This window comes from Camelus ferus, chromosome 1 (genome assembly GCF_009834535.1).
Source record: "Camelus ferus isolate YT-003-E chromosome 1, BCGSAC_Cfer_1.0, whole genome shotgun sequence".
NCBI lineage: Eukaryota > Metazoa > Chordata > Mammalia > Artiodactyla > Camelidae > Camelus > Camelus ferus.
In genome coordinates, this window is record NC_045696.1 from 58,562,651 (window position 1) to 58,584,686 (window position 22,036).

The 22,036-nt window shown below is 37.1% G+C and overlaps 1 protein-coding gene across 1 annotated transcript in view; it reads left to right on the forward strand.

The window, feature by feature from the left end:
- Nucleotides 1-15,853, forward strand: part of SEC22A (SEC22 homolog A, vesicle trafficking protein) — a 58,009-nt gene extending 42,156 nt beyond the window's left edge. The window contains 2 exon segments of the mRNA XM_006189853.3: nucleotides 6,389-6,454; nucleotides 13,472-15,853. Of these exon segments, the coding sequence (XP_006189915.1) occupies nucleotides 6,389-6,454; nucleotides 13,472-13,672 (267 nt within the window). The 3' untranslated portion in view covers nucleotides 13,673-15,853.
- Nucleotides 15,854-22,036: the final 6,183 nt, after the last annotated feature.

Sequence of the window (22,036 nt, forward strand, 5' to 3'; positions counted from 1 at the left end):
CTTATGTTGTTCCCTTAGCATTATTTTAAGTCTTTGATCTGCTGTAACCCACATGCATTCTCAGTAGTTGAGGTTCCTAAAGCAGTGATGCTCTAAGAGAGGAGTGAGGAAACAAGAGTGCAAAGATGAGGGGCATGTAGTCCACAAATAGTTTGTCACTCGTGGGTAGTTTTAAAGTATTTTCCAGTAAATTCTGACCCTCTCACGTAAATGAGAATCATTGCTTTAGGAAATTCACTGGACCAAAAGTAGAGATTCCTGTTCTAGTTACTGGGGGGTTTATATCTGTACAGAGAAAAATGTTCTGATAAATGACTGATTCTGGGAGATGTTTTTTTCTTGTCTTGTTATGAGAATAATGGGGGGTTACTCTGTAGCCCTGGATTCCATGTTCTAAAAGATTGAATGGACAATAAGCAAACGAAAGGAGAAAATGAAATGTCAGAATGCAGAATGTACTGTGATAAATTTAGAACCGAAGCAGGGGAGGATTAAGGGTGCAAACTAGATTAGTTTCAACAAGTACATCCTTTATAGCCTGGATTAACCTGAGAGAAAATATATATAAAATTAGGGACCTGAGATCTCTTGCTTTTAATTTTCCTTCATTAGCTTCTATTTTATTATTGTTCATGATCTATATTGGTTAAAATGTCCTTTTTATTCTCACTAAAGCCATTGAACTTAGGACATACACTTAGCTTTCTCTCTGGCTCATCGTATTTTGTGTTAGGAATAATATCTAGAGTCACTATAGATAATTTTTGGTCAATAAAGTAGATCTTTTTGAGGTGGTTTGTTACGTAGGCTTGAGTGCAAAATCCAGGATATGGGACTTAAACTTTTATGTTCTGAAGTTACCTGTAGTGGAGTTACTCAAATCTTGGTGATAAAGGAGGCAGAAAGACAGTAGCGAGATTAAGTGGCCTCAGCATTTCTTTAATACTTGACTTAAGAGCAGAGGATTTATTTGGAGATCATATTTTTAGATCTAGCTAAAAATGTGTAGTGTATTTCCTGAATATGAGCAATATATCGATATTAAAGTTTGCTTTTTTTTAAGGCTGTGAATTCTAAATACTCTTCTCGAATGCTAAAAATGATAGCCATGTTTATCTTCTGGTATGTAACTTGGTGCCTGAGGCACATTTAAATTTGAGAACCCATGTGAATCAATATTCCTGTATATTGTTAATGTTTGAAGATTCAGCACAAGCTTGTTTCTTCTAGATTAATAGCTGCCTCTTAGGGCAATAACAAACGATTTATTTAAAATACCAAGTACTGGAGTTTTTCTTTGGTATCTAAGTTCAGACTAGGGACGTTTAGGGTGAATGTAGTTTTTTTTTTTTAAGTTGTAAATTTGATTTGGTATTCACAGTAATGTGTAAGTTAGATTTTTTCACTCATTTCCATACTTTGTTCTGAGTTTAGAGATGTTAATAAGTTTATTGTGAATTGGCACCTCACAAATGCATAAGCTTTTATCACATTGGGTTTATATTGCCTATGTTCCTTTAAGGATCAACCTTGAAGCAACGATATTAATTAGGCTGATGCCAACCTAGAAGTAATTTGCATGTGATGCATTAGAAAAAGTATTGAGAATTCTGATACAGCAGTAGAAATGCTGACCTGGAAGACAGAATACCTGGGTTGCACCTGCCAGTAACTAACTTTATGACATTGGATGGGTTACTTTACCTTCTTGGATCTCATTTTCCTATTCTGCAAGAGGAAGGCTTTACACTACATATACTCATGGACCACTTCAGTACTAGTGTTCTAAGACCCTCTGATTCTAAAATTGTAATGGCTACTACAAAACAGAAGTAATCCACTTGCTTTTGTTTTTTGAGTTCTTTATTTCCCATAGATTTGTTGATACCTCTTAAAGAAATTACATACCTATTAAAGCTCAAAGGAAGTTTTGATTTATTTAGTGGCATAATATTTATGCTAAGATGCAGTGCTTTCTTTCTTTCAAAAGAAATAAAAGTATTTTTCCTGAGTTCTATTTTCATATATGGGGAAATATATAACGAAGAAAAAAATTACCCCTAATTTTTCTCTGTATTTTATTAATATATACTGTATAGACACACATATACTTGTATACATATCATATACATTATGTAACTTTGTGCCCTTTTTTCGTTTAAGATTAAAAAGTGAATGTTTCCCAATTACTGCAAACATTTAAATAGTGTCATCCTAATACGTTGTGTGGCTGTTATATGAAGCTTCTGCTTACCTCTTCATCCTCACCTTAAAAAAATATTCTTTTCCTTTATTTGTCAGTTTTCAAAGCAATATGTTGGTACCCTAGCATCCTCTGAAGGTCAATGTGATTTTTTAAAATCTGACTCCTTACCTCTGCCCTTATTTCCTCACCCCACCTTCATCCGTGCTCCAGTCCACCCTGCTCCCCACCGCGCTCCCACTTCTGTCCTCTCTAAACCTCTGTTCCATATTTCCTCAAGCTCTAGCTAGTCCCTCACCTACATTTCATCTGCTTCCTCTCTACTGGCTTTATTCTCTCAGCTCGTAAACATGATATATAGCCTGCTGGTCTCTAAAAAATAAGCAAACAAAAAAAAACCTAAAAAAACCTCTTGATGTATGTTTCCTTCTAATATTTTGAAAACATAGACTATGTTTGTTGCCCCCACTCCCTTACCTCTATTCTCTTAGTCTGCTGTGATCTCTTTCTGCCGTATAATTCTTTCAAACACTGACCATTAAGTTCACTAGTGTCCTTCTGGTTGTCACATATTGCAGCCACTCTTGAGGCCTTGTTTTGTGTGTCCTCTCTACCTCATCCCACAAACTGTTCAGTTCTTCCTCTTAAAAATAACTCATTGTTTAATTTAAAAAATAATGTTTATTTTAGAAAACTTAGAAGCAAATAAATCACTGTTAATAGTGTGATGTGTTACTTAACATTCTTTTTGAGATTATCAGTTCCATGGAACAATTCCCTTCAGTTCCATGAAAGTTTTCTCCTGTTGTATTTTCTCCCTTTCTCTTCCTGTTCCTCAGTTTATTTGGTAAACTTTCTTCCTCCACCTGTCCTTTAAATAGTGGCGTTCTCTGGTGTTGTGTCCTTGGCTTTATATTCTTCTAACTCTACACCTTCTCCTTGGATATTTTCAAAATGATTTTTAGAAAAGTTAATAGATGTATATCCACAGACATCTAGAGTCATGCATACACACAGTAAAATGTGTACATGGTAAATTTCAAATCCTGTAATTTTCAGTAAGTAATTCTCTTCCCACTTCTCCCCAGAGTCAACCACTGGTGTGTCCTTGTAGAGAGATAATGTGTATATGCTAGTGCATATCTACTTATATATTTACTTACGTAATTGTTCTCTTAAAATTACTCTTTGTAATAAGTATATATAAGTATACTATACATACTGATTTGCATCTTTTTTCACCTAATAATATGTAGATCATTTCATTTGAGCATGTAGAGATTCTTTTTAGTGACTGCATAGTATTTTTTCATTTGTTTTCCCATTTTCCCCCACTACACAACATTTTATTTTGAGAGAATTCAAACTTACAGAAAAGTTTTTAAAACTTAATAGTAGACATAATTAACAGCTACCTGTATACCTACCTACCTACCTTTCTTTCTCTATTCATTTTCTTTTTTTTTCTGAATCATTTGAAGTAAAACTAGGTATTGTGACAGTCCAAAATTATTCAATATGTATGTCTTAAGGACTAGGACATTTTCCTACATAATCACAATACCTTTATTACACCAAAGAAATTTAAGATCAGTGCAGTATTATCTAATATAAAGTCTATATTCAAATTTCACAATTCAAAATTGACCCCAAATAATCCTTTATAGTGTTTTTTCCTCTCTCTGATCTAGCAGCCAATCAAGAATTAAGCTTTGCATTTGGTTGTCATAGTCCTTTCTTTCATTTAACTACTATTTAAATTCATGACTACTAAACTAGATCTCTAGGTTAAACTCTTCCCTGAAGCTAACTTAAATGTCTACTAAGCATAATTATTTGGCTGTCCCACTAGCAAGTCCAAAATAGCGTGTCCAAGATGAATTCTATTTTTTCTGTGCTCAAAACTACTTTTCCTCCTATATTCCTAACTTAATGAATGGTATCTTTCCAACTTGCCTAAACAGGAGACCTTGGAGTCATCCTAACCTCTTCCTTCTTTGAAACTGCACAAGCTATGTCCTTGGCCTGAATTCTCTTCCTACCTTGTCTACCAGTTCATCCATCAAGATGCAGATTAAGCTTTACTTCCTCTGGCAAACTTTCCCTGATCCTTTTTTTCTCCAGGCAGAATTAGCAGTGTCCTCCAGTATGTTCCCTTAGTACCCTGTACACACATCTATCCCATCAGTTACTACTTCGGGTAGGAATTGTTGGTGTCTGTATCTGCCTTCCTGATTAGAGGGTGAGCTTCTTGAGTTGGTGTTGACTTGTTTTCTATTCTTGGTCTAGAAATGCAGTACTTGGCCCGTAAGTGTTTAATGAATGAGTATTTATTGAATGGAAGAATATGTTTATAGACATTCTCTTTAGCAAGTAGAAATAAAGATTTTTCAAAGTTCAGCTCAATTTGGCATGCATTTGTTGAATCCTACTATGTGCACATGCAAGTTTCATGCAAGTAGTAAGTTTTATTTTCTGCTTTGAAGAAAGGTTAGGATCTAATTGAGAAGACAAGGCCAGCACTTTAGAGGTTTAAACAATACTAAAGGTAACCCCAGTTATCTGATGAATAATGTATACAGTAACCTCTGGGAGAGAGAAGTTAATGTTTTTGAATACTTACTGTGTGTCAGTTACTGTTCTTTGTATTTGCAAATGTTATTTCATTGAATCTCTGATTGACTCCAGAAACATACTCTTAAGTGTTCCAAAGGCAATTAAGAGAGTTATAAAGTGATGGTGTAAATTTAGGGGAAATATAATATTCAATTGTAGGAAAATAATTACATTATTGTATTTCCCCACCATTAAAGGTTATATAATTATTACAAATTAAGTGGCTGAGAAATATTTAGTATCTTGAAAACATGTTTATGATATAATGTGGAGTACAAAAAAAGCAGTATGTAAAAGTATGGTTCTATTTTTTTTAATGTACATGTATTTTTGTACAGAAAGGATTAGAAGGTGGTACATAAATGGGTAGCTCTAATTCTCCCAAAGTTGTGGCATTATGGACTATATGAGCTGCTTCTTTGTAACAATCTGTTCCATATTCTCTACAATGAACATGAACTTTTATAATTAAAAAAAATGATTTAAAGGACTAAAGGAAAACAATCAAGCAGAACTTATTTAAAGCCTTAGAATTATTAAAGTAGAGCAGTTTTATGTTGACCTTTCCTACCTCTGGGATAGAACTGGCCTAACCAGATAGTTGAATGGTTTCTATTTTAAGATCATCTCACTAGGATAAGCCACTCTCCCTCTGCCTTACAGGCACTTTCTTGCCCAATAGCAAATGGAAAAGGAATTTTCTCTTTATATTATTTTGTGAAGACATGGTCATGAGAGACAGTCCCATGTCTTGTGTAAATTTTTATTGTATAAAGATATTTTTCCTGAAATAAGGACCACATTTAATGCTCCTACCTGGAAGAATAATTTGATAACTCCCGCTTGGGTTTCATGTTCTACTTTGTAAAAACATTCAGATAAATGATACATATAGATATTTAAGAGGAATCAAAAAGGAATAGAAAAAATGGGTTGTATATGTCTCTATTAGTTTTCTTTTAAAAGAAGTATTTTATTCATGATCTCTCTCTGGTTTTCCTCTGGGCGCTATTTTTCTAACATAGTGTGTTATGACTGACTTTCCTCGTTGGGATTTAGCACACTCTAGTGGGCAGTAGCTTCTCAATTTTGGTTTTTTGTTTTGTTTTTTTAATCATGCCAAATGACTTCATTGGACAATTCAGTGATACACTTACTAGATGGTAAAGTTTGTCAATATTTATTTGAGTCAAATAGTAATCCTAGCTAGCAGGCCTAACTTTATAAGCCACTGGGGTGTTGTACTTTTTTATGTGGTTTCTTTAGTAGAGAGGGGAGAGTCTTTTTATGTTACATGAAAACTTGTTTCCATTGACTTTCATCTTCTCTTGGATAAAATATAATTGATGGTGAGGCCCAGATAGAAGAACGCTGGTAGTCTTCCTCTGTATCACACTCCCTGGTTATTATATTTTATGTTTCTATTTTAGGACTCGAGATTTTTATATGCCACTTTGTGAAAATTTTTACCATTTGTGCATAAATGCTGTCATATTCTATCCCAATGGTTGCTTTTGGAAATTGGCTTCCACTAAAAAAAAAAAGTAATTTCTTATTTTGTTTTTACAGAGTGATGGTGAGGATTTTAATTACATCGTTGCGTTTTTCCTTGGAACAGCAGCCTGCCTTTACCAGGTAGGTTCTCTCCCATTTTTAAGAAACACTTTCCCATTATTGCTTGTTTCAGGTGTCAGTTCTAATAATTCTTTGTGCACTTTAAATAAATAAAAATGTCTGAATTCTATGCCTCTCTTTTAATTTGAGCCTCTATTAGTTTTGTTAGTTGAATTGATGTAGGTCCCAGTGAACTCAGTGTGAACCGTCTCCTGTGCTGGGACTTCGGTGGAGGCATGTCATCTGCCTACAGCAGTAAAGGCTAATTCTGGATATTCTGGGACTGATTATTCAGCTTCAAAGCTCTGCTTGTACTCCAGGCTGAGGATTTTGTACTCTTGGGGAAGTCTTTGAATAGGCGACAGCAAAGGCAGGATTTTAAGATATTTGATTTAGCAGTGATGAATAGGTTGGGTTGTCAGAGCGGAGAGACTAGAAGCAAGGAAGTTAGTTGAGAGGTGATTCTATTACTTCAGGTGGAAGGTATTGAAAGCCTAAACTATGGTAATGGCAGTAGGAATAGGAAGAGAAAGGACACGGAGAAGGAAGACTCTCTAGGACTTGATGACAGAATAGATCTGAGACTTTCAGGAGGGAGGGATTTTGCCCCCGAGTGATAGGGAGTTGTGTGCTCTCATTTCCAAGGCCAGAGGAGGCACAGATACGTAGGGAAGGGGGAGGAACCATGCCAGTGACCCAGACTCAGCAATGTCTCTACTCAAACATGTTAGAGCCAGCTAAGACTTCTGGCCTAACTTGTGTCTGTCTTGCAATGAAAAACGTTAGAAACAGTCAGGACTGCAAACAAAAGGCTACCTAAAACTCAGTGGAAGTCTTTAGGGAAATATTTTAAATATAGGCACTTGACTTTTGTGTAAAGACATCAGAAATTTTAGTTTCAGTGGCTCCATTTTTTTAAATTCCCTAATTTTTCTTAATCGTTTATATTAGCTTCAGAAATGGTTTTTCTGTCAAATTTGATGGATTCAATTATAATGAATGACATTTCATGCAGGAAATGTGAAAACTTGTATTCATTGATGTCGCAGTACTTTAATTTTATGAAATATTCTTGTGTAGATTTTCTGCTTTAATCTGTACAGTCCTGTCACACAGGTATATTATCCTTCTTTTGAAAACGAGAAATCTGAGGCAGTTTCAGTAGTATCCTGAGATCACATAGCCAGTAAGTGGTGGATCAGAACTTAACTCTGAGTCTTCTTAAGTGTCGTATTCCTTTCATGCTGTCTCTAAGTAAAATTCCTCTATTTACATGATTTTTATAATGCTATAAAATTTATAATTTAGTAACTTTTATGTGTATTATTTCATATGATTCTAAAACAGTGTGAGGTAATTATTAACTTTCAAATAATTTCATGAATGATTATTCTTGTAAAATGTACTTCTAGCTTTTTGCCTTAATGAAATAATTTTAAATGCTAATAATAATGCCAAATGTATCAAGCTCTTACTTTGCTAAGCCCTTTGCATTCCTTGTACCATTAAATCCTCACAGAAAGCCTTATGCTAATCCCGTTACCATCACCATTTTCACAGGGGCCTAAACTGTTTTTACAACCAGGGACTTGAACCTAGGTCTGTGTGACTCCAGAACCAGAGCTCTTCCTACAGATAGGGACACGTCTGTTACTTTCCTCAGAACAGCTGAAAGTATTTCAAGAGTTGCCTCTTGGTGGAGCAGTGTCACCCAGGTGTTCATTTGAGGAGGGTAAACAAAGTGTGATGCTTTAGAAAAGAAAAGCAGAAAACACATTTTCTGGGGGTGGGTATAACTCAGTGCTAGAGTGTGTGCTTAGCATCCATGAGGTCCTAGGTTCAATCCCTAGTACCTCCATTAAAAAAAAAAACAAACCTAACACTAAATAGATAGACCTAATTACTCCCCCAACCCCCCCCAAAACAAAACAACAAAAAACAAATTTCCTTTGTATTGACAGGCATGAAACTGCATGCTTTCCAAATATGCTGAGCAGAGTGATAAGAATGTTGTTTTTTCCACAGTAAAATTTAAGGGATTCTATTTTACCACATAATATGTTCTGTCTCCAGTTGTCAGGATATTTTTTAATCCCCTTCAGATCAGCCCTCAAAGGCCACTGGTACGTGGTTTGTTGCCTTTGTCGCCAGGCTACAATTCAGTCAGTTAGGGGTAGTCTTGATATGGAACATTTAGAGTAGGAAATCAGAAGAAGTCTGAAGAAATTAGAGACTGTTTCTTTTCCCTCAGTGTTTTATTTTGAAAACCTTCAAACTTACAGATAAGTTGAAAGACTAGTACACCTAGAATCATCAATTTGTAACATTTTGCAACACTTGCTTTAACTTTCTCTGTATGCTTGTGCATATAGTGTGTATATTCATTGTTCAAAAAGTAAGTTGTAGATAAAAATGAATGTGTGAAGTTGTTTTTCTTATTAAACTTTTTATTTTGAGATAATTGTAGAGTCATAAGAGAGATCTTGTATAACCTTTAACTATTCCACCCCACCCCCAAAATGGTACCATCTGGCAAAGCTGTAATACAGTATCACAACCAGGATATTGATGTTGATGCAGTCAAGGAACAGAACCGTTCTGTCACCATGAAGACTCCTCATGTTGCCCTTTCATGGTTTCCACCTGCCCCAACCTGTCCTTAATCTCTGGCAACCACTAATGTGTTCTCCATTAATATAATTTTCTCATTTTGAGTATGTTACATAAATGGAACCATATAGTATGTAACCTTCTGTGACTGGCATGTTTTATTCAGCATAATTGTCTGGAGATTTATCCAAGTGTTGCATGTATCAGTGATTTGTTCCTTTTTATTGCTGAATTGTACTCCATGGTATGGCTGTACCATAGTTTGTTTCATTATTCACTCATTTGAAGGACATCTGAGTTGTTTCTAGCTTTCAGCTATTATAAATAAAGCTGTATAAACATTCATGTACAGGTTTTAGTGTGAACCAAAGTGTTCATTTCTCTGAGATAAATAGGAGTGCAATTGCTGGGTCATGTGGTAGTTGCATGCTTATTAAAAGACAAACTTTTCTAGAGTAGTGTACCATTTTACATTCCCACCAGCATTGTGTGAGTGAGTGATCCAGTTTCTCTGCATGCTCATCAGCATTTAGTATTGTCACTATTTTTTGTTTTAGCCATTCTGATAAGTGTGTAATGATATCTCATTATGGTTTTAATTTGCATTTTCCTAATGGCTAATGATGTTGAATATAATTTCATGTGCATATTTGTCATATGTATATCCTCTTGGGTGAAATGTTTATTCATGTCTTTTGCCTATTTTCTAATTGGATTGTTTGTCTTTTACTGTTGAGTTTGAGAGTTCTTTATATATTCCAGATATTAGTCCTTTGTCACAGTTATGCAGTTTGCATATCTTCTCCTAGTTTTAACTTGTGTTTTCATCCTCTTAACAAGGTCTTTTGTAGAGCAAATGTCTTAAATTTTTATGGTTTAATTTCTCAATTTTTTCTTCTATGCATCATGCTTGTGGTATTGTCTAAGAACTCTTTGACTGCCTCCAGATCCTGAAGATTTTCTCCTGTTCTTTCTAAAAGTTTTATAGTCTTATGTTTTATATGTAAGTTCATGATCCATTTTGAGTTAAATTGTATGTAACATGTGGGGGTTTTTGTTTTTTGATTTTTTTGCTTTGCATGGATGCTTAAGTTCTCCAGCACCATTTGTTGGAAAGGCTTTTTTCCTCTACTGAACTGCTTTTGCATTAAGAAAGTTGGGCATGTTTATATGGGTCTATTTCCATGTTTTGTATTCTGTTCCATTTATCTGTGTCTGTCCCTCTGCCAGTACCATATAGTTTTGATCACTATAGCTATGTAATAAGTCTTAAATTCAATTTTTAAAAAATTCCTGAAGCCCTGGAGAGTTGAAACATCTCCTTACAGCATTATAGGCTCCCCATGTAGGCTTTGATGGGATGGGTGTGGGCAGTCACAGTTTTTTTTAGTGGTGTTTGGCTGGGGTAGCATAGTTATCGTGTAAAAGTCCTCTGTCTTGGTAAAGTGCCCCTTTCTTGGTCTTTTGGCTATAGGGAGCAAGATTTTACTTGGGAGTTTGTTTGTTTTTTAATATACACCCATTGGTGTTTCTAGTTGTCAGCTGCTTCAGCTCCAAGTGTGGGATCTATGAGGCAAAAAAAAAAAAAAAAAAAAAAGGCTTAGGTAATTTACCACTGTGTCATTTCTTGAGTCTCAAGGTCCTTAGCCTGTCTGCCTTCTTCTTTCCATCATCCAGAGTCATCTTATACTTGTTTGATATGTAGTGTCCAGGGTTTTTAGTTGTACTTAGTGGGAAGAATAGGGGAAAGTACATCAACTTCATCTTTCCAGAAGCAGAAGTTCCTGCACAGTTGTTTCTGAAGTAAGTTACAAACATTAAGATACTTCATCTCTGGGAACTTCAGTGTGTATCTTTTGAGAACAAAGATACACTTCTACATAGTGATAATACCTTTATCACATCCAAGAAATTTGACATTGATACAATATTACCTAATACAGGAGTCATATTCAGATTACTTCAGTTGTCTCCAAAATGTTCTGTGTAGCTGTTCTCCTCTGATTCCAGATTATGCATTGTGGTTGGTTGTTGCATATCTTTTAATCTATATTGCCATCTTCTGGCCTTTTTGTTGTTCTGTTTTTGTCTTTCATAACACTAACAGTTTTTTAACAGTCCAGGCAAGCACCTTATAGAATGGCCTAAATCTGGTTATGTCTGTTTCTCATGATTAGATTCAGGTTAATTATTTTGGTAACAGTACTGTGTAGTATAGCATGCTGTATATCTCTAATTCAGGAAGCATGCAGTAAATTTGATCATTTGGTTAAGGTGATGCCTACCAGATATCTCCATTGCAAAGGTATCTTTTTTCTCTTTGTAGTTAATAAATAACCTGTAGGGCAAAGACCATTATATTTTAAAGCCCTTGAAAACCACAAATTAAATATTTATTTTAAAAAAATACCAGAAAATCTAGCTCTTCTTTATAGTAGAATTCCAATTAATAAATGTAGAGGATGATAGAAATAGAAAATGATCATTTGGCAAACACCATGATAATAATTGTTACAGGCAGGAATCATCAATAGATGCTAAAATTAATGGGCAAAAGTATGATGGAATAGGATATGTACATAACCTCAGAGTATCCTCCCACAGGTACTGATTACAAAGAGAACAATAGTAACTTCAGTGGAGAAACCTGTCAGATACCACCTTACCAAGAGATCAAAGTTAGTAAGTAATTTGACATACTACATACACATCAGCTCTGTGGTATTCTTGCTGAGCTGAATGTCAGTTCAACCTTGGAACGACATCAGGAAAACCAAAATTAGGGAACATTTTACAAAATAACTGATCAATACTCTTTAAGACTATTAAGGTCATTGAAAACAAAGAAAGAGTTGAGAATCTGTTATAGATTTGAGGAGACATGACAATTAAATGCAATGTGGAATCCTGGATTGGATTCTGGACCAGAAAAAGGGCCTTATAGGACAACCGGAAAAATTTCAATGAAGTCTGTAGTTTACGTAACAGTGTTGTATCAGTGTTAATTTCCTGGTTTGATGATTATTCTGTAGTTATACACGAGGACAGCATTAGGTCAGGGTAAAGGGTATATGGGAATTCTTTACTGGTTTTGACAACTTTTCGGGAAGTCTAAAATTATTTCAGAAGAAAAAGTTTTTTTCCCCTCTGTTTTTCAACTTTTTTTTAATATAATGCAAAACACCCCAATAAAATAAATGCTTCCAATTCACTTTACTTGGATAGCAAGCACAATTCTAATCTATGTAAGAACTAAACACATTAAACAAAACATCTCCACATTCTTTCTGTATTGTCACAAATGCCCTAATGTCCCTCCTATTCTGAAGTCTGGATACAGTTTCACAGAGACCTGTGCTTCTTTTTTAAGGCTTTGTGATCATATATGATTCCTATATTCACTGGACTGTGAATTTTAGATATCTTCTAGAAAACAGTTCATGTAACAAATTTTTATTGAGCACTTACTATGTGTCAGACACCGTTCTGGGCACTGGAGAAAAATGAGTGAACAAACAGTTAAAAACTTCTCTCTTCATGAAGCTTAGATTTTATTGGAAGAATACAGATGACAAATAAAATAAGCATATTTTTGAAGTATGTTTATAGTATTGTTATGGAGAAAAATAGAACAGGGAGAGTGAATGCCAAGGTTTGGGGGCAGAAGAGTACTTTCTTTACTGTATTTTCTAAAATAGCACTCATTGCATTCTTTGTTCCCTTTTTCTGAATTATCTTTAATATTTTTCAGAACACAACTACTTGATTTTATATATATATTATATATATATAATATAAAATATGTATAATGTTTATAGTCTGTCTCTGTCCAGTAGAACGTAAAGTCCATGTGAGCGAGGTCTTTATTTGTTTACTGAAAACTAAAGAATAGTGCCTGTCTTGTAGCAGGTCCTCAATAAATATCTGTTGAACAAATTCTCCCTCAAGTGTTCAGTCAGATCCTGCCTAGTTTAGCTCCTTGCATTCAGTGGAGTTTGGTAAGTATTTATTGATTTCATTGCTATTCAGATTCAGGTTATATGCGTCCATTTTGCTGAAGAGCTTGTGTGAGTCTTTTGTGCTTTTCTGGGATCGAACCCCCTGTGACGCTGGGAATGCTTCTTAGTTGCCTGTCATCTTGAGGAATTTGTTCAGCCTGTTTGCAAGGGAGTTATCCTTTAAATATGATACAAATCTTCTTTCTTTTGAAAAATGAAAAACGTAAAAGGAACAATCAATTTCCCTTTTAAGCTATGGAGCTTTCACAGCTGAATGTCTTAAAGATGTTACATTATCTTTATCTGTAGTTGAAAAATCCCCTTATTCCACTCTCATATTTTACCCTGTGACCTGTTACAGTTTTATAGTGGAAGCATTTATTTTTTTTCCTGTAACCACAATCATCTTTCATTTTTATATTTTCAACAGTGTTATTTACTTGTCTACTACACCAGCTGGAGGAATGTCAAATCTTTTTTGACTTTTGGCTTAATCTGTCTATGCAACATGTATCTCTACGAACTGCGCAACCTCTGGCAGCTTTTCTTTCACGTGACTGTGGGAGCGTTTGTTACACTACAGATCTGGCTAAGGCAAGCCCAGGGCAAGGCTCCTGATTATGATGTTTGATGCCATCCTTCAGACATATTGCCTTGGCTTCAGGGGAAAAGGAGGGAGAATATCGTAACTACCACTGTGATGAAGAAACTGCTCACCACAAACCAGAAGCTCTGCTTTCTTTCTCTCCAACTGTTTTTGGTTTGAGTCAGCGTGGCATGCCTGTGAGCATGCAATACCTGCGAGCATGCAATACCTGCTAGGCAAACTCCTCTCAGCAATGATGGCCGTGAAATTATCATGAGGAAGAGGAAGAGGAGACCTCTCCTCAGGGCCATGGCAGTGGAAGAACAGTCAGACGCCATTGAAAGACTTGGCCAGCAGCCGGGAATCCTGGCTGAAGCGTTCAACTAAAAAGTTTGTGTGGTACTTGCTCTGAGAACCAAGCAGGAGCTCTACAACCCGGGTTTGCCTTTGTGAGGCATTAGTGTAGACCAAATAAAAAGATGCTGCCGTGAATTGGAAAGTTTTATGTGTAAAACAGATGACTTGGTAAATATCAGATTATTTGCACATTTATGGTACCATGAGTTTATGAAGTCCTGAATGGTGTGGAATTGGTTCTTTTCCCTTTTATGTTTTTGCTTGAGTCTTAACCCTAGAAATTACCCAGTGTAGGAGAAGGCTGTGGTGAGCTCATCCCTGGAGCATCACAAGTGTTGAAAACACAGTGACACGTGTTTCTTTACTAGACCATGTTTATACTTTCTTTTGAAATCATTTTTTTAAAATATGATTTGTTGGACTATAGCCATTGTTTCCCAGATTTCGATTACTTGAGTATTACATAGGCTATTATTTACTTGATATTTATGTTTTAAATTTTAAAATATTTTAAAAAGAAACTAACCTCTACTCCAAGTGGAAAACCAGTATCAGTTTGCCATAAATAAAAGATAACTACAAAATAAATAAAATTAAAACAAAAAATGTTACTAAATTCTAGCTGGATACTAATACCTGCCAAGGCTCTGAATCTAGAAAGCCTGTTCTTTCTTTGTTGCAGTGAGAGAGGTTATCCAGCACCAAAATGGGGCTCTCTCTTTGGAATTATCAGAAGTATAAAGAAAATTGTAAAGGGAATGACATTCTCACTGTGATTCAGCATTATTAAATTCAGTGTTGTGTACCACCTAAAATCATCTTGCATGCCACCACCTGGTATGGGTCCTGCACTATGGAAACACTGAGCTGTTCTAAGAATTAGAAGGTGCCTGACTCTTCTCTCAGCACCTCTTATTATTTTATGGCTTTGAGGAGTTAAGCACCAACTACCTTAAAAAACTTAACTTGCTTTTTGATAACATTATAAAGGCTGTTCAAGCAGTTACACATTAATAATAGAGGAAGCATAATTTGGCTCCATTAACAAAATCAACAACTTTTGGTTTTGAAGCCATCTTCATGAGTGATTTTCTTGAGAAAAGATTCCAATTAAGGATCATAAGGTACTAAAATTTGATATCCAGGAAAACAGTGGACCTATTACATATACTTCATGTTCCTGGGCATATTAATTATGCAGGAGAAATAGTCCAAAGGGGTAAAGTCATTGAACTGCATTGTTTGCAGAACCAGTATACATAGATATGTCTACAGTGAAAAATCTTGCTTAACCAGAACCTTTCTGCTACACTATCCTTTTAGGAGAATAAGGCAAAAGGAAGACAATACACTTAAAATATTGGGAATTTATTTAAAAACAAGAAACCCCAGTTCTCTCCAATTTTCTGCCTATAGCAGAACTGCCCAGAACTTATGTATGTTCTAAGATATACCAAGGTGCCACATGATCCTAAATCATGAAAATAAAATTGATTTATGTTTGACATTTTGTACTTACTGAGCCGGGAAAGTAAAATGGTTCAATGTAGAAAGTTTTTTCTAAACTAATGGTTAAAACAAGAAGAATTTTTTTGTAAATAGTCAATTGACCAGGAGGTCGGAGTATTCTGGTTAATTGTAATTTTGCTGTATATTGGTATTTTATAGCTCTCTTACCAGTTTGGTTCACCTTGTTACTGGGTTATAATGTTTAGTATTTGGATCCATTCAGCAAGGACACTTGAAAACTCACCAGCTGTCTTTAAAGGCTTAATTTGTTTTTTTATTTTTGTTTTGTTTCTTCTCCAGCTATTTTGGATAAGGGGTTGTTTACATTTTAATGTAAAAAATGAAAACAGTTATAAATAATGTTTTATGTATGGAAATGCTTTCTTTCATTATTTAGTGCCTGCATCTCTGAATGTTTATACAACTACCTTGCCTCTATCATGTTGCTGCCAAAGAAACTATGAATTTGGAAAGAGAAAATTTTGCCACACACGTACAGAAGTTTTTAAACTCTTGAGGGAGAATCCCTAGGCCTCTAATGTGTATGATGGTAATATGTTGTGCTCATTGCATTTTTACTTCTGAGAGCAAGTCTGCTTTTACCTACCTAATCGTAACGGGTTTTACAGTGCAGGGGAGATGGTAGTTGCCCTCCTGTTAGCATGGAGGACACTAAGGCAATCAGATGTTAATGACTTACCTAGGGTCACAGAACTAAGCACACACAACTTCTAATCTCTTAGCCCAGTGTTTTCCCGCTAGAGTAGAAACTAATGAAGGTAACTAAGATTATATTCAGGAAATATATCCGTTGTTGGTAAAATCAAGGAACTGGGGACTTTAGCCTGCCATTGTCAAATCTAGGTGTATATTATCTTACTTAAGGTAATTCCTTTTTTGATTTTTTCATTTTGATTAATTCTTTTTTTGATTTTGATTTGCTTTTTGATTAAGGTATGCTACGAGAGCAAAGATACTCCCTTTTATATCCTAAAGTAATTGTAATATTTGCTTGCTTTTTTGGTCTGTATTTGAAATGTGTTTATACCTGGCCTCTTTCCCAAAAGAATTTGAAGCAGCATACCAAGAAAGACATATACAATAATGTTAATAAAATATGAACATTAAGGGGAGAAAAACAAGATCAATGAAAGTGGAAGGAAGGATGAACACATTGCTGTCACTGGTTATAAAATGTGACTCTCGAATCTCTTGGAAGTCAAGGCTAGAAGAAGGAAAACAAGTTTTACCTTGCTCTCTATCCATAAGTCAAAGCGTGTTCCTTAGGGGAGATGTCTTCCTGATGAATTCTGGTAAAATGTTTGCACTTGGGGGTCCTGTTAAGTGAACAAAATCCTCAATTGTTTTACACACATTTCCATATTACAGTTGTGCCTTGGATTCTCAACTTGTCCCAGCTTTCAAGGGTTTCATTTCAGGGTGTTTTGTGTGGTTAATAGAGGATTTTGTTCCCGTAAGAATTCTTATCCTAAGCCAAAAACAAATATCCTTGTTAAAGCTTGAAAATCCACTGAAGACAAATGCCTTGAGACATGGAAAACCTTTTACCCAATTTTGTAATTTTATAACTTGTATAAAGTGAATGCACTGCTCCTGGATTAGCACATTTATTTGGCATTGAATGTGGTGTTTTTCACAGTGGAATCCAGTCTGAAGAAACACACAGCTCCATTTCTATTGGGCTATGTCTGGAATCTCATTAGAATCCTGACTTGTCAAGGCTTCACAGAGACCAGATTGTCAGGTGAGCCTTAACCCCCATGTCACAGAAGTGCTTCCTCCTAAGGTGAGCTGCCTACCAAAAAGGCAGTCATTGAGGCTTTATTCCAAAAGGTTTATCGAGTAACCCAGGGAGTCACTTGGATTTCCAAGAAAGCTGTTGGATTTCCAAGAGACACAATAAAGTGTGTGCATGTGTGTGTGCCTTCACTTTTCTTCTTGCTATTTTAACAAACTTTTCATGTTAAAAATTGGAGCCATAATAAAGTATGTGGTAAAAGAACAAATTATTTCAAAGTCAGCCACCACTCAGACCAAATTGAACAGTTAGCTTTACCACACATTATGGGTTACTCTTCAGGGCTGTGTTCTTTGTGGTCAAGCTTTCTTTGTATTTTTCTGTTTTATTATCTGTAAGGAAGTAGAGTCTTTCTACCTAAAAATGCTGTGGTAAAATCATACCTGATTTTTGGTTTAAATTGGCTTTAGGAATGTCCTAGCCTAAAGTTAATAGAAGAAACCCCTCCAACTCCAAGGGTTATAATGAGTTGTTTACAGAGGTCATATCAGCTGAGGATTTAACTCTTCTAGTCTTGTTTAAGATTAGAGGTATCTAATCATCTTCATCAGTGTTCTGGGACTGCTGTTGAATGTTGACATGTTGCAGTCTTCTTGAGCTTTTCAAAGAGAAGTTGTATCTGTGGCTGCCATTCTTGTAACATCGTTTCCTTGGGTTTCCAAGCTTTCTAGGTTACTTTATTCAGCAGATGAAATCACAGCGTCACAGCACTGCATGGTTGGAAGCCACATGACTTGTATCCTCCTTGCTTGTGTTACAGGGAGTGACGTTAACGTGTGCATACGTTTTCTTCGGCTTTGGTGGTGCTGGTGCATAATGAATAGTTTCAGCACGGTGGAGGCTGTGGGAAACTCAAGGAGAGAACAGGCTTAGTTCTCAGAGTTCCTGAAATCAATACCCTAGCCTTATGAATTGTTCTTGACGTTTCCTTGGCAACAAATGGCATTTTCAGCCCAACCCCACCCACGGTTCACATTTGCCCTTTTCTCCTGCATCCCTTGGCATAGCAGTGCAAGCATCACTCACAGAAGCACATTCAGGCTCCATATGACAGTCAGAAACAGGACTTATATGTTCTGTTTCCTTACTGGTCCCGGCAGCCCCTCCCCAGCTCTGCCTTGGTCGCCTGCCTCCTTTGTGCCAATGCTTTTCTTCAAGGTTGGGTTGTCAAGGAGACCTTGCCTAAAGGTGAACAAAGAATATATTGCCTTCACACTTTGAATTCCTCCATACCTAGGACTAATGAAATAAGAATGCCTGTTAGTGCTTTCTGTGGGCCAGTATCGGACGTCGTACATAGTTAATCCTTATGGCACCCTTGTTGGCTGAGTGAGCATTAGCTCGTGTTCACTTGAGAAAACAAAGACTCAAGTTCAAATCTGGGATTCAGGTTTAAATGACTCAAAATTTGATGCTCATTTTTCCATGCCACAGAGCCTTTCAGAAAGAAAGTTCTCCACTTGTGTGTTGCCGACAAAACTGGGCTCTTACTGTTACAGGAACAGTGAGAACAGATGAAGCCAACGTGCAGTGGGAAATGGCACTGTGTGTGCTGAGCATCCTCACAGAAAGCTTTTATGAAGACTTTCTGTTTATAGACAAAGCACTCGAGGCCTAAAGAAGTTGGGTGACTAGACCACAGCCACAATCTAACCTATGTGGTGGCACCATGCTTTCAGTACGGATCGGACTTAGAACTCATGCCATTAATCACCTTGCAATATTAAGCTAGGCAACATGGAAATATGTTGAAATATATAAGGAATATATGTTGGAATATATATACAAGTAATTACATTACTTTTAAAATAAAAGAGATCAGGTTATTGCGAACTCTTGTAGTATCCATGTCCTAGACTGAATGAAATTGTTTCCTAAAATTTTTATAACAGTGACATAGGTCTGATGGTTGCCAGAGGTATGGTGAACCCTAAGCGTGCCTTAGATTTTAGGGCAAGGAGGTATAAAGTTTAGTCTTTCTCGTAAAACTAACTCATGAATTAATGATTCTTGATATAGAATGTTAAAGCTTCATTGGTAATTCATATGTTACAAACATTTACTTTTTTTAGCTGAAGGCCAGCATAGATTGTTTCTTTGATATAAACTAATTTGTTGGGAATTTTAAGTAGTTCCTGTATCTGAAAACATCAAACAAAAAATAGAAGGCAACTATTTGCAGTATAGAATAGTCATTGAATTTAGATCCAGACCCGTGGCTCTCCCTTCCACTGGCATTGTGATTTCAGCAAGTCATGTAACCTCTCTGCCTCAGTTTCCTCATCTGTGAAGTAGGAATAATAATGGTACTTTGGGCAAAGCGTTGTGAGGATTGAATGAGTCAATAAACAGAAAGCACCTAGAGCCTGGCACAGCGAGTACTAGGCCAGCGTTTGCTGCCGCGCTGTGGTCTGTCTTTCTGGTTGGTGTTACTTTCAGGATAATAATCTTTTAAATCGCAAATGCTCCCAAATATAATACATCATTGCACATAGCTTTTCAGTAATTGTGAATTAAGTGAGGATCCTGTTGAAATATTTAGTAGGCAGGTGTCCTTCCTTGGCAAGCTCTTGTGTGCAGACTTCTGGGCAGGGCACTGGGGCATTCAAAGGCAGAGAAAGGAATTGAGGGAGTGATGCTTGCCAGATTCCTGCTGCACATTAGGGGTTTCATGTACAGAATCTATGTGAGCTTAACAAAAATCCATCTGAGGTAAGTAAAAAGGATGAAGTTGTCACTTAATCCAATGTCACTCAGCCTGGAAGAAGTAGACTGTTCTCCAGGACCCCACAGTCTCCTAGGCACTGGAGGACTGCTGTCAAATGCGGAAGGTGCCTCTAGAAACCTTGCCTTATCCAGTGTAGCACTGGCACTTTGGCCCCATCATCCTTTCTAGTTTGGTCTATCGGATACTTCTGGATGGCTGCCACTTAGTGCCCATCACTCTGTACGGCCCCCATGGGTGTGTATGTGCATGTGGTCTGTGCACTGTTGGGAAGTGAGGGGTGGAGAAGGCAGTCAGCAGCCTTCAAGTGCAGTATAGAAATATTTAGATGCTGAGGATGTGAGAGTTCAAGCCACTCTTAAAAAACACAGATGCAACGTGGCTTTCAAGAGAGTAATCTTAAGCAAAATGCACCCCCTGCAAAAAAAATTTGAGCCAGGGAAATGTCACTTTAACTGACAATACTGAAGCAGAGAAGCAAATTTTGAAAAATTGGAAAATAGTCTAAGAATAACCAGAGAGGCTGACAAACTAGAGATTCCAGGCAGGTCTAAATTATAAATTGGGTTGGTGGCAGGTAGGGGGAGTGATGAGGCCCCTAATGGATTTCAGTGAATTTCTTTAAATTCATGGGCCTAATAGACCAGCAATATGAGAGGGGCCTTGGAGATGAATATGCAGTCAGCAAGAGGGGAAGGGGCTAGCTCACCTCTGCTCAGTAGAAACATGATAAGGTTTGAGACTGGCAAGCCAATGAGGACAGGATGCCTACTTTACTCTTAGCGCCAAAGAATCCTTTTCCTTCTCTTTGTCTTGTTCCCATCCCCTGTCTTTTGGACCCTCTGCTTGCTCTGTGAACCTTGGTTGACCTCCACCCATCTCTCCCCACTCTATGGATCAGAGCCCTTGATAGAAAAGGGCATCATGCATGGCGGCGGCTGCTGCTGCTGCTGCTGCTGCTGCTGGGTTAGTGTCAGGAGGAGGAGGAGAGAACAGACAAAGCCTGCTTCTGACTTTGGTTTGAAGGTGATCCTCCCACAGATCCCTCCTGGCAAGGTGTTTTCATCTCCTTTGTGTCTCTGCATTTGGCTCTAAAATCTTAAAATCCTAATTCAGTTTTTGTTTGTGCCATTCCTGTAGTCTGGCACTTGAAGACTGGATAAAGAGTTGCACAAATATTTAGAGTCAGGGAATGCCAGAAAGGAAGAAATCTTGAAGGTCAGCCATTCCAATGGCCTCACTTTTCTTTGTTCTTGTGTCTGTCTTGCGAAGCAGTGACCTCGCAGGTGGGAAGGAAAGATAGGCAAGAGGACAGCAAATATATTTTTTCTTCCCAAGACAGAAAATAAACCACCAAAGGGTTTTTTTTCTTTAATCTGGAAGGAGAAGAAAAGCTGTAATACTATAGTAATTGGATCTCATTTCATCTATTGTCAGCCTTGAAGAATGGCAAGCCCTCTGTTCCTGCCAACATTGTCAGTACTCAGCCACGTGGGCACAGTGAACAGAAGTGGCCCTAGGCTAATGCCACAGCTTTTGTTACCAAGGATCTGAGCCACTGCAGGAGCTGGACCAGTCATTTGCCTCCTACGCCTGGGTGGGGAAGCACAGTGAGAAAATGTACATGAAAGATCTTTGGACACTGGGAAGTTCATCCAAATGAGGGGGCACGGTATCCTCTGGCCACCTGTCCCCTCGCCTCACCCCCAGCCCCACAGTTTACACTAGCACTTCCAACATTCCTCCTGACGCCCATGCTTCGTGCTGCTTACAACGGCCAGCATGGCCCAGCCATGTGACTCCTCCCTTCTGGAGATGATGACCTGTATAGTATTTGTCGTCTTCAGTGTGGAGTTTCGATCTAGACAAATTCATAAGCTGTGGGTTTGTATGATGTGCTTGTTCCTGCCAGTGCAGTTCTCTTGTGTACGTGGCAGCGAGAGTCTGTTCAGCACTACCTTTGAGTGTGTGTGTATATCCCGTGCCTAAGAATGCTTTC